Source organism: Eleginops maclovinus, chromosome 2, assembly GCF_036324505.1.
Source record: "Eleginops maclovinus isolate JMC-PN-2008 ecotype Puerto Natales chromosome 2, JC_Emac_rtc_rv5, whole genome shotgun sequence".
Lineage (NCBI taxonomy): Eukaryota > Metazoa > Chordata > Actinopteri > Perciformes > Eleginopidae > Eleginops > Eleginops maclovinus.
The window spans coordinates 4,904,166-4,922,878 of NC_086350.1; the positions used below are offsets into that span (position 1 = coordinate 4,904,166).

General features: G+C 40.6%; 1 protein-coding gene across 1 annotated transcript; it reads right to left on the bottom strand.

Annotated features, from left to right (window-relative positions):
* Positions 1-4,823: 4,823 nt before the first annotated feature.
* Positions 4,824-16,169, bottom strand: ckmt1 (creatine kinase, mitochondrial 1). Its single transcript, XM_063911804.1, has 9 exons — positions 15,906-16,169; positions 12,946-13,144; positions 12,594-12,689; positions 12,286-12,507; positions 11,960-12,045; positions 9,573-9,696; positions 8,370-8,504; positions 7,585-7,710; positions 4,824-5,708 (listed from the first exon to the last, which is right to left on the bottom strand). Exons 1-9 carry the CDS (start codon positions 16,049-16,051, stop codon positions 5,595-5,597), a joined length of 1,248 nt encoding a protein of 415 aa, XP_063767874.1. The 5' UTR covers positions 16,052-16,169; the 3' UTR covers positions 4,824-5,594.
* Positions 16,170-18,713: the final 2,544 nt, after the last annotated feature.

An 18,713-nucleotide genomic window follows, 5' to 3' on the forward strand; every position in this document is an offset into this window, starting at 1 on the left:
AGACAGCGGGACCTCTCCTAACCACAGTGTGGCAGCCTCCCATTGGCCCGCCCGACCTGTCACTCTGCCTACATCAGCCAATGGGGAACAGCCAGATGAGATATCGTCGTCTCAGGACAAATCAGACCTCGACAAAAATCAAACCTCCTTTATCAAACAAATAAGGGGTTATAGTAGTTGACTGCTTGATATCGTGGCTTTTTAATACGGTACAAATAACTGTAGATGTGTCATTATTTACTCTAAATCTTAATAATTGCTCATTTTGTGATAAACTCATTTATTTCGCAATTTATTCTAGGAAAGGATATGTGCTGGTGTCTTTGGAAATATTTGCATGACTTAATTGAACCATTTCTATGAATTAAATAAAGAGAAGCCGTGGTATCATTTATCACTTAAAAAGCAATTAAATTGAAAGAAATAATCTCAAAATGTAAGTTTTTTTTTTAGCTTTTTCCCCCAAAAGTTGTTCTTCACCAAAATAGTAGCCAATTATGTTTCCATTGGGCAATTAATGAGCGTATGGTTGCAGTTCTAGTCACTACCACTAGTTCTTCTTACTAGTTCTCCCAGAGCCTTCATCAATACCATTATTATTTAACTGTATATCGTGCTCACACTTTTCATTTCAGTGCATACAGTTGTGATTGATAAGAATTACTACTACATTATTCTGTTGCTGCTTAAACCACTGAATTTCCCCACAGGGATTAATAAAGGTACATCTTATCTTATTTGATCTTATCTTATCTTACGAATACACACTGGAGGAAAAGAGGTGGTTTGTGCTGAAACCTGAGAAAACAAGGTGGAAACCCAGTGCAGTGAATGAGGACAGGGGGGAGACTGCAGCACGTTTTTGCTCCGGGGTCCACTAACAGGTTGAGCCAGCTGTGATTAGACACCTGTGTGCTGTAGGGGACCAGCTCTTCAAGTTATAACATCTAAAACCTGTGCAATAAATGACATGTTAAATATATTGCTTGAAATTCTATCTATCATTAACACTCTTTTATATTTTGGAGATCTTCTTTCAGCTAGACTGGCAGCACTGCTGGTGACGTCATACGTTTTAATGTAAAAAAGGTGTTTTACCATAAAGTGCAACATTGCCTCTGACGTCAGAGGACAGGTACAGCAAGCTGATGATCACCACATCGATCTGCAGGTCTCTACTGTCTGTGTGCCACGTATATATCTCTTGTGGAAATCCCTAAGCCCAAAGGATTTCGTGTGCTGGAGCCATTAGTGATATGACAAACGTTCCTTAAAAACTATTGCCCTTACTCAAAGTGTGTGCTCTGTTGGTTCTTTATTCATCCACTTTGTTTTTCTTCCCTGTTCCTGTTTTGAATCTGCAACCTAATTCTTAGCAAAGTAGGCTACAACTATAAATCCAAGGATCCTCCAACAATGTAAAATACAGTTTACTTTACTTCTACTTCACATACAAAGGAAGAAATAAGGATAAACGCGTCGAATCATGATTCATTTGATTTTAGCTTTTAATTATAGCCCTATTTTGCTCCTTATGTGCCACCTAGTTCCTCTTACTGTGTTTACTGTATATCTGGACCATTATACACCAAAGAAAATTCCTTTTCTGTGTGAACTGGCAATAGACGTGATTCAGACTCTGGATTTTCAAGTGTCCGTTGATTTTATGTAGTTGATCAATTTTACAATTATTTTGTACATTTTGCTCAATGTAAGTACAAAAAACATAAAGGTGAATTCAGTTTTATACATCATTACTATTTTTGTTTTGTTTAGATCCTGCTAACATTGTGCATTTCTTTATCAACAGCTGTGTTTTTTTCAGAATTCAACTCAAAATGAACTGATACAAGGGAGAAGTAGAGGTGGTGTTTGTCGAAACAACTCTAGTTAGTTGTCTGACTGTGAATAACTTATTCATCTCAGTCTCAACGTGATTCCATAAAAGTTCAAATTTACTCAGCTAAATTGATATTTGACTGACTAGCAGATTTCCTTTGTTCTCTTATTCCTTGTTGATAACGAAATCATGGCAACATCATGCTTCATATTCATTAACACACACACATACTCTTCATTTCTTATAAAGCTGCAGTTAACCTATAATGCCAGCAGAGGAAGCTCTCTGACAGCACAGTTGTACCCAATACTCCACAATACGTTCAAAGACAGGTTTGTTATCTAAATAGAAATCTTTTCCATCACTGTTATATGAATGCACTCTCATTATACACACATTAGTAGTCATAGAGCCCTTTAGCTTTAATTTACAGGTCTTTCAGACTTTAGAATTCCCATCTTATATTTTCTTTTCTCAATTATTGAACTGAAAACATATTACAACATGAACAAAAGACACACAATTCCCTCAACCACCACAACCAACACATCGCTGGTCTAAAGCTTTATCGTTTGGAAAAAGAGCCTGTGCAATTCCTAGAAATAGTCACTTGATATGCCCCCTATGAACCCTAACCTATAAATACACACTTTCTAATAGCTCATTTCTACTGTAAAGCATGGAGTGGGCTACCACGGCAATGCATTTGACAACTTGTGTCAATGTATAATGTCACATGTCAATAAAGTATTGTATAATTTGACCATATAGTTGTGTGGACTCTTTATAGTACCTACTGTATTCTGTATTATTTGCCTGCAGGTTAAGCTTCCTGTGGGTACCGTACAATACATTCAATGTTTTTTCTTCAGCAGGTTAAAAGCATTCACGGTTATTTATACCCTCATGGAATTTCATGTGTCTTATTATAACCCTGTTTCCTGAAAAGACCAGTTTCTTTGAAAAGCACCTCTTATACCCCCCCCCCCTTCTTGCTGTGCTAATCCCTTAAAGCAGAGCTGTCTTTCCTCCAGAGCAGCCACCGTTTACTGTAAACCTACAGCGGAGATGGAAATAACAGAATTAGAAGGAAACAGTTGAGGGGGTCGGATGAGGTGAGAGGACACGCTTGGGTTTGTTTTTCATCTGTACTGTGTGTCAACAGAGATGAGCTATACACAGCATTACATCTGTAGAAGAAGAAGACATACTTTTATTACAGAGAAAATTGCTTTCTCTACTCTGTTGTGTTGACACACATTAAACACACAGAGGATATACATGCACAAACACAGAGGAAATACATGCACACACAACCACATGCAGAGGAGAGGTGGCAGAGCAGAGGCAGCCAGGTACCCGGCGCCAAGGGAGCAGATAGAGGTTAGGTGCCTTGCTCAAGGGCACCTCGGCAGTGGCCTAGGAGGAGAACTGGCACCTCTCCAGCTACCAGCTCACTCCATATTTTTTTTTTTGGGTCCGATCGGGACGTGAACCGGCGACCCTTCGGTCCCAAGACCAAGTCCCTATACTGACTGAGCCACTGCCGCCTCAAGTGTGTGTCAAGGTCACTGAACCAACTGATGTCTTAGCATATCGTCTTTTCACATTTAGACTAATTCATGCAAATGACTTAATCCTCATTTTATGCCCTGAAACCTGACTATTTTCTGTGTGTGTGTGTGTGTCGTCCTCTGCAGCTCTCTCTGTGCTGTACAGATTTGTTTTTCTGTTCCCCCACAAAGCCCCTTCAATATCAAATCTGAGCCCCCGTTGCCTCTGTGAGTAGGTTTCCATGGCAACTTGCTTGCTCATCATCCATCTCTGGAGCGAAGGAGGAGGAGAGAAAACAGTCTGCAGCCTTATGCATGAGAGAGATAGAGAGGGAGGGAGGGAGGAGGAGCAGGAGGATGTATTGAGACCACCAGAAGCTTCTTCTGAATCCTTAAAGAGGGGAGGAGCAGATTCCTCACGACACCAACACTTCTGACGTCTGCGCTGCATCTTCGTCCAAACACAGGATGCCTTGTTTTCCTGAGTCCAGACCACAACACTGGAAAATGTGCTGCCCGTTTCTTCATTCAAGACAATAAAAATCTATTCATCCCCAATGGAACAAAGCACTTGATACATACTGTACTGGAAAAGTACTGGCATCTTTGAACTCATTCTGTAACGAAGGGCGCTTTTTTTAGGTGTTACATTCAACCTTTGGTGCAGATAAGGCAGCAATGGCACACAATTAATTAGCTTATTATTCCAGGTCTGTCCGGCAGTAACCTATATTTTATTATTAAAACATCCCATCACAACACACAATATTAACACATGTCTTTTTCTTCATAGTTTTTACCTTCCTCAGCATGTCTGTGACAGCATCCGCACGGTTCCTGACTTTTGTTTACTTATTTATTAAACGATCGATCGAACTGGATCAATTAAATGATGATCGGTCCAATGTCACAGATGCAAAGTGATAAAATGAATACCTTTTGCCAGTAGTGAGTGATAGCGTGAGCATATTATTGTCCTATAAACTGTTAATTCAATCATTACAAATCAAAACACAGAGGAGAAAAGTATTTGGATCAGAATTTCCTACAGTAGCTTGTGTAATGGCACAGAGGAAAACATATCAAGCTTTTTATAAAATACTACTGATTCTACCTGCTGTATCCTTTCATAGTAGCTGAGATAAACAGCATTTGAAGTAAAAGCAAGAGTCCTAAAATCTTAAATGAGGGGGAAGAAAAGCTATCATTTTCCATATCTATATGGCTTGGCACTGTGAAAACAAGAGCCCTAAGTGCAACCCTTTCAAGCCTCTTTGCAACCACGCTGATCGCAATCAGGCTCCTCGTGCTTGTTTACCATGGTTACCTAAAGCTTGGGCTTCATGCTCAGTAAAATCCGCCTGGATACCAAAGACAGGTTCATGTAGAAACAAAACAACAACACCACAATGAGAGACAGGCAGAGGGCGTACTGTTAAATAGAGGTTTTCTTTAATAAAACATATTATAGTGTGACATTCAAGATGAGCTGGAATGATATTGCGTCTGTTGTTGACAGTACAGCCCGGCCAGTGTGTGTTACCACAGTTAGACAGCAGTGTGTCACCAAACATACAAATCCTCTGGAGTCTCTTCCGTCGGTTAATCTACATTCAAAACCATTTACAGTGAACAGAAACACGACCTACGATGGAGAGTAAGAGCACAAATGGACGGACTTACACAAGCACCACACAATAAGATGAGGCACCATCACACAGGGACGAGGGGAGGAGATATTCTGAGTATAGGACATGCGGCAGGAAGGGACTGAGGCGAGGTACAGCCAGGTTAAGTGGGCCGAGGAGTGTTTTCAGAAGCCTTAGATACCATGCAGAGATGGGCACACTGGTGGCCATTTTTGCTCCGTTACAACAGCCTGTAGTTTGTGCATCCTTCCTAAATGTTTGCTGCCATTTTATAGCTACGCTTGATCTTGAGTTTAATATAAAAACCCTTCAAAAGCATCTGAAAGAATGCAGTAATCTGGGTTTGGTTTAGCCTCATATCTGCGTATAGATTATATTATATAGAGAGGAGTACTGTAGGGAACGTAGAGGGGGGGTGAGATAAGTAGTGGTAGTGAATGAGAGATTACATAGATATTCATAATATCTATGGGAACAGAGTGTGTGGGGGGGGGTTTGTGCATGTGTGTGCCCAGAGGTTTGTGGGGGTGGGGGTGGGGGGGGGGTCAGTGTCTACTTGAATTGTTTAAGGGGAGGGGGCACCTTGATGTCCTGGCCCTTCTCCAGTCTCTTCTCACACTCGATCAGGTAGTTCACGCCATCGATCACCGTCTGCACCAGCTGAACCTGAGGGAGGGGGGGGGAGTTGGTAACGTTTTAAATACTCTTAAATAAAAATATGACCATCAATGGAAACAAATTTTGAATCAAAGCAGGGGATTTTTAAAATTGTATACATATTCTTTTGTTACAAATGCATTCTTATTTCGATGATGTCCGTCCTTGCACCACTCTCCTTCTATCCCTCAACAATAGTCTCCCAGCATATCCTTATGTCTTAAACTTGTCTTTATTTGATTTCTAACAACCTATTTTTGCCCTAATGAAGGGTTCAGGAGGCAAAGCTTTATACTCTCTGTAACTGCAGACACAGAGCAGTTTGTAGCACTGACATCTGCAAACCTCTCACTACTAAAGTAAGGACCTTACTGGCATTACCAAATATCAACACAAGCAGTCTGCACTCTTAACCAAGCAGCATGAGAGCAACAACAAGCGGCCAGTAACCTTTGAAGGAATGCCTCCTCCAAACAGAAGTCAAAAGTAAAACCCACCTCTAAAACAGAAACGTGCCTGCTGCTCTCATTTAAACTGCAACATCTGTAAGGTTTATAAACTGTGGTTGCAGACTATGTACTCACACTTATATAATCAGGTTTTTATTTAAATCAGTCCCTGTACAACTGATGTTCTTTATTGCAACTCCTCACTGAGTCAGACCATCATGAAAAGACATTTCTAAGACTCTTTTCCAAAGTTGTTCCACATCCAGGACCCAGCCTCTGCTCTAATAATTATTCTCCTCCTCCTCCTCCTCTTCCTCCCCCTCCTCAATTTGCTCCACCTGCTTTATCTATTCCTGCCTCATTTATTGCTTTGTTGACTCCACCTTCAAAGTGCTCCTTTCCTAAGTGGAAAACATCTGAATGATGGAAGACCAAACAGAGACTAACAAGTCCACTCTCTCAAAAAACAAATATCTTGGAGTCAGACGGCTGCTTCATAACTTCTAACATTAAGACTTCTCTAAAAGCGCTAAATTTAATCTGCACTGATAAACAGCTGCTTGTGTTCGGTCAATAACAAAGACACATCTACATGTATTAGTAGTTACTGAACACTCATCTGATCCCTCCACTCAGAGACAGTGAAGAGCCATCTCCTCTCTCAATGTAATCAGAATTAAATAAATGACCACACACACACACACACACACCACACACACACACCCACACACACACACACACACACACACACACACACACACACACACACACACACACACACACACACACACACACACACACACACACACACACACACACACACACACACACACCAATAGAGAGCTGCTCCATTGTAATGTATGACGGCATGAACAAGGACATGACAAATACTAACTACATGTACAGAGTGTACAAGAACACTTCTATCTTCTTCCTCTCCCCCTCTACTTTGTCTCCCCCTTCATTCTTCTTCCTCTCCTTCTCTCTTACTCTACTCTCTTTATCCTCTCATCTTGAAATCTGTGAAAAAACAGATGTAGCTTCCTTTGCTCCTCTAAAACAACAACCATCTTTCTTCTGTGCAGAAATGTAATCGCTACTATCACTAAAAAATCCTTGGCACAAAACATTCATTTGGCAATGGTCCAGTTGTTTTAATATTCATTATGGCTTCAAGGCAACATGGTTTCTGATAAAGCTGACACAATACATATTGGATCTGTCCACACAGAGGATTAACTGAACAAGCATGCATATGTCCTGCAAATTACTGATATATATCACCACATTCTATCAGAACAAATCTGTGCCCCAGTGCTATTGATAAATCAATCGATAAATGTAAATGAGCAGAAACATGCTTTGTGCTTTACCCACTAGATGAAAGGTAGACGATTACTCGCACCTCTCTGTGTATTTTTTCTAGCGGTTCCTACCTCAGACAAACCCAGGCGGTCCAGGTTGGAGATGTCGTACGTGCCGCCCACAGCAGCGGTGTCCACGCCACCGGTCCCGCGCTTCTGCAGACGCAGGTTGTCCAGGATCTTACTGAGGCGGGGATCCTTGGGTGTGGGGGAGAGGAGTTATTCTGTACATCTTCACAGCACTTTAATTACCATAATTCTCAATTTGCTATTATTAGTCCTGAGTAAATCTCTGGACTGGCTTTTAGTTGTTGGCGAGAGCCTCCTGCATTAACAGACAGACGCTGAGCTGGCCTTTCGGAGCAGTAAGTTATATATGCGTGCTTGCTATGACTTGTATTCCTGCAGGTGCTTGATGTTTGGCTGTGTAAGCAAGGTTCTCCATTTGTTAGCTTTTCGATTATGTAATCATGACAATGCAGCGGTCCATATTCTGAACAGCAGAGAATTGCAGTATGACATTGTATGTGTTCCTAATTGCAAATACACAGACTGATGGTGTAACAACACATTTTACACAGTAGAGATGTTGTAGTTAACAGGCATGTTGGAGAGAAATCTGCAAATAATGTAACAAAACAAGAGAAAAACAGAACTAACTCATACTCATCTGTAATGTACAGCACAGTTCAATACGATTCAATGACACTTACAATTTCAGAACTTATTACTTAACACCAAAAGCTCTGATTTTAAATGCGCAAAACAAGTTATAAAGTGGCACAGAAGCTGCCTCATGATCTACTGAAATATGAATACAACATCGTTTTTCTTTCCATTGCAACTGCTGTGTTTACCTTGCTCAGCAGCGGCAGCTTGACGTGCACGCCGGCCCTCAGGCCTGTGCCCAGGTTGGAGGGGCAGGTGAGGATGTAGCCGAGCTTCTCGTTCCACATGAACTCCCAGCCTCTCTCCTGGATCAGACGCTCCACCTTAGAGACAGAGGATGAGGCAATCAATTAGCGTGTTTAATGTTGTGCCACATGTGTCGTTAGCATGGATGTTTAGTGTTCTCATTTTCTACTTTGTTGTTGAAACACCTCAAACAACATGCTTTGGCTATACTATGTTTTTGATATGGTCATGCCAATAAAGCTCCTACGAATTTGAATCAGACAAACACAATGAGTGTTAAACAGTCTCTGACTTTTGGTACGTTTAATAGATGTGTACGTATTTAGATTCTTAGTAGAGTTGATTTTGTGCTGAGAAGTTGAATGAACTCTGGTGGAAGTGGACTGGCACAAACACAGGCATAGTGTAGGAGTTTAATCCACTTTATTGTACAGCGCACTACCAGATGTTACACTGTTTGTCCTTTCTCTCTAATGGGGAACTTGGACTGCTTGGGTAAATAATTTATGTTTGCACGGCCATGTTTGGACAGTTTCATTTTGGTGCATTGGTCTACAGGCTTTATATTGACAGCAGGGAAAGTATAAGCAGATTATTTTAGCCTCTGCCAGCATCTGTACCTTAAATCCTAGACTACACACACTTGATATCTAGGGATCTTTTTTACTTTCAGCTAAAACCTTCACTAAGACTATAACTTCTGAGCTTACAACTTTATAGCTCCCCTCATGAGCTATCTATCCATATCAGCTTAGGCTTGACAGGGCCTCTGATTACTATAGTAAATGGACACGCCCCATAGTAACTGCCTTATCATTTTAGCTCTTGATAACGGCTATCCATACCTACTTAGCGCTGGGGATATTAACATTGGGATGTGCACCAAGTTTCAACTGAAATGTCTGTGTTGGTCCTAAAGAGACATTTTGGCTGTTTGTATTAAACTAACACGTCCCCCAAAGTGGAGTGTAAGACTTTTAATCCAGGTAAATACACTCCTTGTTTACGTGCGACATCCTGAGATGCATTTAATAAAAACCTTAAAATAATTCAAAGTACCGAGTCCTCTTTCTCCCTCACATTCACAGCCTCTCTCTCCCCTCTCAACATCAACAGTCCACACTCTTACACAAACACAGCTTTACCTCCTTGAGGCCTTTGCAGAACCTCTCAAAGACCCGCTTCATGTTGCCTCCCTTCTCCATGGAGATGACCCTGGTGTGATCCTCCTCATTCACCCAAACCAGGAACGTGTTCTCGTTGTTGTGCCTGAACAGAGAGAAGTCATGTTGAGTTTTACCATGTGAATCCCTGTGGGTTAGGGTTATCTGCCCCATTATTACATTTTTACATTACAGCGTTCATGGACAACTTAATGTTACTGATTCCGAAAACAAACATGAGGCTTTTATACTCATATCAATATTTGAAACATTTTCCCGAGACAAAATCATTCATAATGTCATATTCTGGAAGGGGTCACTGCACATGAGGGTGTAGGATAAGTTAACAATAACTGATGGAAGATTGGGTTTATCTATCAAAGGATCAATAAGACATTGATAAGTATGGAGGAGGCCATCAACCATTGGATATAGTGCTATTTTCTGCCGCAGGTCATTGACAGCTGGGTTGCTCAAAGTAGTCTGCAAGGCTGCACGGTGGTTATAAGCCTGGTACTTTGGTATTGATTTAATTCACTTTACTTTGAGGAAGCTATGTCTCAATAAACAAAAAAAACAAAGTAAAATGTCTTATAAAAAAATACACTGTGAAGAAAAGAGAAACGCTTAAGAAAAAAGACATTTTTACTTCTGGAAATATTTGAAACAAGTCAATATACGAGTTTATCTTTAGCCACACAAGCAATGGGCCTTTATGGATGGTTATAAAACTGTGGGTTGGATTTATTTTTGCAGACATTCACGTTCTTCAGTTTATTCCTAAACCCCTGAGTCTTTATTTATAACCCTTAGCAGGTAAGACATAGACATGTTGCACATTACACACTCAATATCACTGTCAAGACAGAGTACACATAAATGTCTTAATTTAAGGGACAATTTGGCAACTTATTGGAGGAAAATATTTTGCTGAAAATATTCATGGCATGCAGTACAGTTCTGACCTTTCCTAAAATGCAAAAGTAGGGCTAACATTTCAACTTGCAAATCTTAAATAAAAATGAGGCAAAGCAAAATGACATTTGCTGAACATGCACCCTAGAGGAAGCATCCATTAGATCTTGATGAACCGATGACCCCTCCGAACATCAATGTAGGGTCAAGAACTTTTTATACATGACATTTTTAATTGTGAAGTGCACATAGCCACTGTCAGCCACTACACAGACTTTTTGTCCACACTGACCTACTTAACATTGTTAAGGATTTAATGAGGTAATGATAGGTTAAGAAGACAGCCGGTTGGGGAAAGGAAGAGAGGAAGAAGAGTTAGAATAAAGTAGTACAGGATGACAGGAAAAGAAACATGACGAAGCAGAAGTGTGGGGGATGATAAGCATAAAGGAGAGAAAGTAGAGCATGACATATGGGAAGTTCAAAAATGAAAGCAGAGAGGAGGGGAGACGGAGCCAGAGAGGGAAAGAGAAAGCTGCCAGTAGACCTGAAAGAAGAGATGAAGGAGGGATGAAGTGAAGGTGAATTATTGAGGAGAGGCTGGCTGATACGGCAGGCAGGGGGGAGGAGAGGGAGCTGCTGATTGATTTTGTTTGGCCGACACGTTGCATTGGGCTATTTCTGGGCACAAGCCGAAACTCAGGGCCGAGGGAGTATTGTCTGCATTGCTAATACACCTCTCCCACAGCTTTAGCAATCAGGACATTACTGCTGCAACACATTAAAACGTAAAGCTCATTAAGTGCCGAGAGGCATTACAACTGGTACATATGAAAAACTAAACAAAGGTTCTTACAAATCATAGCTGATGTCAGAATTACAAATCGTTCAATTTAAAACACAAAATTAAAATGAAACGCCCTCCGTCTCTGATTACTGATTACTTTACTCGTGTCGAAACACAACTGTCATAAAAGCAACAGCAGCACCTTTCGAGAGAAAATGGTGGGGGAAGTGAGCATGCTATAAAGAGGAACTTCTACAAAAGTCACAAGGTTAAAAAACACATAGAATAGCATCGATTTGTGATCTGTAACTTAGTTTGAACTTCCAGGATCTCCTATGTTTTCATTGAACGTTTTACATTCTTTGAAACAAACTTTCCTGAGGAGTTCCACAAAGGTCAATCCTGGGACCATTTACAACAAAATGATGATGAGCTGTTAACTTCAGATCCAAAGTCTCTGTATTCACATCCCAAACTGTTTCTGGAAAAATGGTTCATGCACCTATCACAGGTCACGCATGCTCAATGGCTTTAGTAGCAGGTTTAAGTGTAACACAAAGCACTTTGAAATGCAAATAACAACAATACCCTGCCTTGTTTTGCCTAGTTTTAGAATAATTAGATTTGCTCGAACAGCCGGACACTATTATAATCAGGTATTACTTACCAGATACCACGAGCATCTGGCCAATCACGAGCCATGCCTGCGCAGGTCAGGAGGGGGGACACAGGCTTGTCAAATAGGAAGTGATCCTATTGTACAGATAAAGGACATTTTAGTCTTAAAGTGGCAACAAAGTCAGATGATAACATTGGTTATTACTATCAATTTGCAGGTTGTTGTTATCATTTCTGAGAGTGTCCTGGCATGACCTTCTGACAGGTCATGTTTATTTATTGAATGTATTAAAACACGGCAAGTAAAAAGATGGTACCTCCATAATGTGCAACATGTTCATAGTATGCATTCAGTGGCCTCCCTGCTTTACTCACATCGATGAGCTGTTGCTGATCTGCGTCTGTCATCTGGGTAAGACTAAAGTACTTTCCGGCCAGGTCGTCCTTCAGGCCGGCGAGGGCGTCCACCACCACCCTCTCCACCTCCCTGCGCTCCGCCCGGGTGCAAGCAGGGGGAAGGCTCAGCCCTCGGATACTGCGGCCCGTTCTCACCCTGGACGAGAGCACGTAACGCGGGTCAAAGTTGCCCGAGTGGATCTGAAACAAGGGCAGGAAGTTAAATAGAGTAGCACTGATTGTAGTTTCCTGAAAATGAGAAGTTCTGTGTGGCAGTGAGATAATACCTTGCTGGAATCCAGGTCGGTGGGGTGCGTCATGGTCTGTGGGTTGTAGCCGTTGTGCCTCTCTTTAATGATAGGGTCCAGCAGGTCTCCAAAAACCTGAAACAGACCCATCATTTAAGATTTAACGTTTGGTCATTTTAGTTGGGATTTACCATCACTCATTTACACAACTCACGAGTTCTGCAAGGTAAATTCACTATCTGACTGCTGTCTAGTCGTTAAGCGCTTAAACTATTCTAAATGTGGCTTACACTTAACTCGGTATGGATTTTCTGGGCCTCTGGAAAGCATCCAGTATGAGGATGACTCTTGGAGATGTGCATGCGTGTGTTTGGAAACAATGATATCTGACCTGGTAGGATTCCTCGTCTCCTGCCACCATGCCCACAGTCTTGATGAAGGGATGCCCGGGGTTGTCCACGCCCGTCTGGATGGCCAGGTCCAGCGTGTACCCATTGGGAGTGGCCTTGTCACACAGCTTGGCATAGATGGCCGGAGTCAGGTGAGAGGCCATGCAGTTGTTGTGTTTGCGCAGGTCAGGGTACTCCGCACTGCACAAACACAAAACTCAAGATAACATATGGGCTGCATTAATCTTTAAAGGAGGAAATGGGGTTTTTTTAGCAGTGTGGGCATAGGGCTGTGTCCTTGGAGCAGGTGCCTAGTGAGTGAGTCATTCAAGGACACTTCCACATGGCACAGCTCACTGTTCCTTCCAACCTGTTACCTTATGGCTATGGGACACCCTGCTGAAAATGTGTCTACTCACTTTATTTTAGGTCATGATAACAGTGTAGGTTTTTTTTCGGCTGAAATACAATACACTCCACCCTGCATACAGGATTCTTATACAAGGTGATGCGAGAACAATGCTAAAAGAATAATTCAATATCCAAATGACAGCTTTTTCTCTCTGCTTAGTTCGGTGTGGTATAGGCTCAGGAATAGCCAAACCCAATAACACACATATACTTATTAATATCCATGTCAAGTCTTTTGAATGCACAAACTGAAGGAACTATGATCTGATCTTGATTTATAATAAATCAAATCAATGCCCTCTGTGAGCTCTTAGAGTTTTGCATCTGTTGAAACCAACTTTTCTGAGGAGTTCCACAAGGGTTAATCCTGGGAACCTTGCAATTAGTACAAGCTTGAATGTGGTGTGTGTCTAAATGTATGTTAAAGAAGACACCTGAATGTCTTACATATTAAACATTTATCTTGTTTCAGTAAATTAATCCTGCTGATGAAAACACCGGTTTCTGATTCTATCAGGCTTTACATTAATTATTTCGTGTTTAGGCAGGAAACAAAAAGACCTGCTGTCAAACACTGGCTTTTATCCAAACACAACGAGAAAACCCTCTTAAGGCCAGGGCTGGAATTAAATTGGGTTTGGCATGACAGAGACTAAAGTTGCCGAAGCAGCGCAGACTAAGTAGCTTATGGGTTCCTGTTTCCGGTTGTCTGCCAAAAGGTAAGTAAGTCTAAGATATGCAGATTTAAATTATCCCCAAAAAACTGTAATTGTCGCACTAATATGTGCAGGTAATACAGTATGCATTGGTGTACTTTTTCGTGCATGATTTCATACTGATATATATCTGCCGTCTTCCGGGTCAATAGTGTTATATTTTCCCATTAGGAACAATGGATGTATTACTGTTCAACACTGAATTTCAAAACTAACTAGGCGATTTGCAAAATGATTATAGCAGTTATCAATCATAAATATATCTGCTATATAAATAAACCATATACATATTTGATGTTAGTGCTTTATTAACAAAATGATTCATAGCCATAAATGGTCATTTTTTTCCTCAGGCTTCTCGTTTCTCTAGCACGACTCTACGTTTAATGATTAATGTTAACATGGAATAGGGCGTATCCGGCTGGCAGGACTCGGGTTATGATGTTAGATTATGATTATGATGCCTGGTAGTTGTGTCAATAAGGCTTGATAAGAAAAAGGCATTAGGGTCCGTTGGGTAACTCAGACAAAAGGTTGGCGCCTTAAATCTCTAATCCAATGTCCCTGCCTTTATAGTCAGCGGTGTAAAGGTAACTGAGTATATTTATATTCTACATATGCACACATGTGGGGTACTTACTGTACTCGAGTATTACCATGTTATGCTACTCTATATGTTTTATCTGTACCACATTTTCAGAGGAAAGTATACCTTTAATCCACTACATTGGAGCTAATGACTTTAATTGGAAGAAGGAACCCTTAATCGTCCCACAGAGGGGAAATTTACATTCTGCATTTGACCCATCCTACTGTTTGGAGCAGTGGGCTGCCATTTATATTGGGCCTGGGAAGCAATGTAGGGAATGGTGCCTTGCTCAGGGACACCTAGGTAAGCACTTGGTCTTTCGGGGACTTGAACCGATGACCCCCCGGTTTCCAAGCCAAGTCCCTACGGTCCCCAAGTCAAACACCGCCCCAAAATGTTTAGATACTTATGTTATCCAAATTGAAATCTTTTTATCAACAAGCCATTGCAAATGAGATAAAAATGTAAAAAATAAATCAAAATAAACATTGTAGATATACATACATTAGACAGACACACAGCAAACACACCCTCTTACACTGCAGGAGCTCTTTCAGTGTGTTATGCAACATTTTTGGCAGGGTTCTCTATCTGAGCAGCAGATAACATTTTATTTACCTTTTATTTGCACCGCTTTATCATGCGGCATGTAGTTGGGCACGTACGCATCACCCATCCCATCAGTATGCCTTCCATACAGGCTATAGCACACATTTTGGGTCATATGTATCTGACATTAGCAGGTTTTAATACATTATTATAAAGGGATGGTTATAAATGCATCTTCTGGCCTGTTTTTGCTCGCACTTAATGAGGAATTTAGACGTGATTTTCCACATTTGGTCCCCCAAAATCCCTATTGTACCCCTACGGGACAACAGTCATACAGCTATCGATGTCGGTTCACTTAAGGTGACCGCTAGGTGCCTCTGAGTCATATTCCTACCTTGAGAAAATAACAATAATAGTAATAATAATAACAGGCAAATAATAATAATGCTAACAACAATAACATATATAATCTTACAATTAATAAAGTATTCGAAAAACAAAGAAACAGGCAATGGTTTTCCAACAATCAAGTGTTTTACTTTCATTAATGCCATGTTTTTAAGGCTGTTGGGTGGTGCATTGTTTTTGTTCATATGGCAATATTAACATTACTTGGATGTCTCCCAGCCTTCTTCACCAGATTTTTAATTAGGGCTCTATAACTGTTTGTAAAAAATGTCAATAAAAATGTTACCTGGCGGGGTAACTCCTGCGGACCGGAGTTCCAGCCTTGACATGTTCCCGGTGCATCAGAAACCCAGCCGTCACTGAACCCCCCACCGCAGACAGGAGACCGATTTTCCGGCGGGTGGTCAGGATTCTGGAGAAGCTGCTTGCCATTTTTGTATATTTTTTTCTGTTAAATAAAACGTATGATTCCCACGGTGGCAGCAGAGACAGGTGATGAAGCGCCTCTGATGGAATGACAGCACAGGGAACCGGATTAACCGAAAGAGGCGCAAAGTTGCATGGAGAAACACAGACCGGAAGCGTATCCTTCAAAATAAAAGATCATTCATTTTTCAGGTACTCTACGGTTCCACTATTTACTGCACGCTGCATAATTAAGGTAATGTTTGCCAGAGGTGGGAGAAGTACTCAGATCTTGGACTTGAGTAAAAGCAGAAGGACTACTGTGTAGGGATTCTCTGTTACAAGTAAAAGTCCTGCAGTCAAAATGTTACTTGAGTTAAAGTACCAAAGTATTACAATCAAAATATACTGTAGTTATTAAGTAAAAGTACACGATTTACCTCTGAAAGTGGGGTAGAAGTACGAATTAACAAACAACTGAAATACTCAAGTTAATTACAAGTACCTCAAAAGTGTACTTACATATAGTACTTGAGTAAATCTACTTACTTTACACCACTGATGTTTGGACCAATATGCAAGAGTGTGAAGGCTGTAGGCCTCACAACCAACAGCACCTCTTAAAGGTTTCCTGATTCTGTCTAACATCATTCAGCCAGCCAGACACTTCTTCAAACCAAACTTATTTGACTAGATTGAGTGCACGCAATCTTGTCTAACTCAATAATTGTTAATTGTGCTAATCCATCTATAGTCAGTGTCCAGCAGCTCAATTTTCTGGCAAAAAGCAGAGCTGCTGAATCACCCTTGCCTATGTAGATGTGACTTCCTGGTTGGACTCTGCCATTCACCTAAACCCAAGGGGTGTTCAGCATACTTCTTCATCCAAGCGACCTGGAGAGCAATGTTTCCGCCTCCCTGCAATCAACTATGGGCTGGCCAGCTGGGTATAAAAACCTGCAGTGTGGAGCAGAAGGCAGTGTTTCTACGACAGAAGAGCCCTCAACATGGTTTTTAACATCTATGTTAATTCTGTTACACATAAACTCTAGAGCACTTCTCAAAATTCCGTTAGATGGCCCTTCACCTTTTCAAAAAGAATATGCTGAATGGGTAATTTTTTACTGAGAGATGTCCATTGATGTTGCCCAGAAACCTAGCTCATCAACATTTTAAATTCAATATTTAATCAGAATGTAATATTTAATCAGACCAAGAACTTCTGTTACCACAATTTACTATTTTAACCTACCTTGCGTATGTGCAAAAATTATGGATTGATGGCAGCTAGTCTTTACAAAAAGAGCCTACAGGACAGTGCTAAAAAATAAAATATTCAGAGTGTGAATGAATCTAATCATACTTAAGAAGGCAATGGTTCAAATAGTATTTTAAAACATTTCCGTTTTTCTATTTTTGCATTGTAATTTAAATGCACACACTAAAAGGTGATGAGGGTTTTATTTTGAAACTTGCATTGTACCGGAAGTCACGTATCTGAATTTGGCGGTTGACAGTGGCAGAGAAGTGCGTGGTGTGAAAACTGAAGGACATCAGTGAACAGGGCTCCTTTAAAATGCGTTATATCCCGCTGAGGTGTTACCAACAGGCCAAAAACACACAATGAAGTCACTCATGAAGTCATGAATTGTTCCTTTTAAGAATAAGTCATCTTTCTCAGCTTTACAGTTTATCACAAGGTCAATCCGGTCATCCTACTGGAACTTCCTTATGAGTCATGGCTGATTTGGCTTTACTCTCAGGGAGAAAGTAGAGGCACTCACTTTTCTTTTTCCAAAGTTCTTATCACTGAAAGTAACACAAAGTAGGTTAACTATCTGTGACCTCCAAGCAACCATACGCATCAACAACAAGTACAACATATTTGGTGCTTCCCCTGATCTCACATTCGTCCTGATATGATTCTGAAGTATTACAAATGATGGGCTGATAAAAAAAGATCAAATAGTTTTAGACAGTGACCTGGTCTGGTCTTTTTCAATCATCCTGCACTTTTTGCACGTATGAAACTCCCACTGAAACTTTGAATTAAAAAACTGCACATGCTTAATGAAGATATTATCCTGTGTTGATTTATTACAGTCTAACGTGTTTCCCCTTTATTGTGGATTAATTGTGTATTCTATGGAAGCTCTATATATACTGTATACAATAAATGTATCTTTGAACTGTTGATATGTATATGTGATGAAGGCTGTTCTTTGTAAGTTCAGTTTGTACTTAGCCTGCAGTGTATGTATATATTTACTTCTCACTATATTGCTTCTTCTTCACTCCTGTACAAGGATTTCTGTGGTAAACATTTTTTTCTTCTATGTGGATCAAAACAGTACATATACCATGGGCATTTTCACAGCTGCATGGTGATATAAAGATTTAATGTGCCTCTTCTTTGTAAAAAACACTTTTAAAATGAACTCATTGGTCAGTTACAGGTCCACTTCAGGCTGTAGTTTGCAGACAGAGGCCAGACTGTTACACACTGAGCGCCTGAGCTCCTTATGTTTAGGAGTCTGTGGATTATAGAGGAAATAGTGGGCATACAATACTCAGATCAAAGTTCATAACACAGCAGGGTGTATTTGAACAAATGATGAACTACTTTACTGGACTTCAACTACCTACATGATAAAAGATGTAACAATATGAGGGAATAACGTGCAGTGCA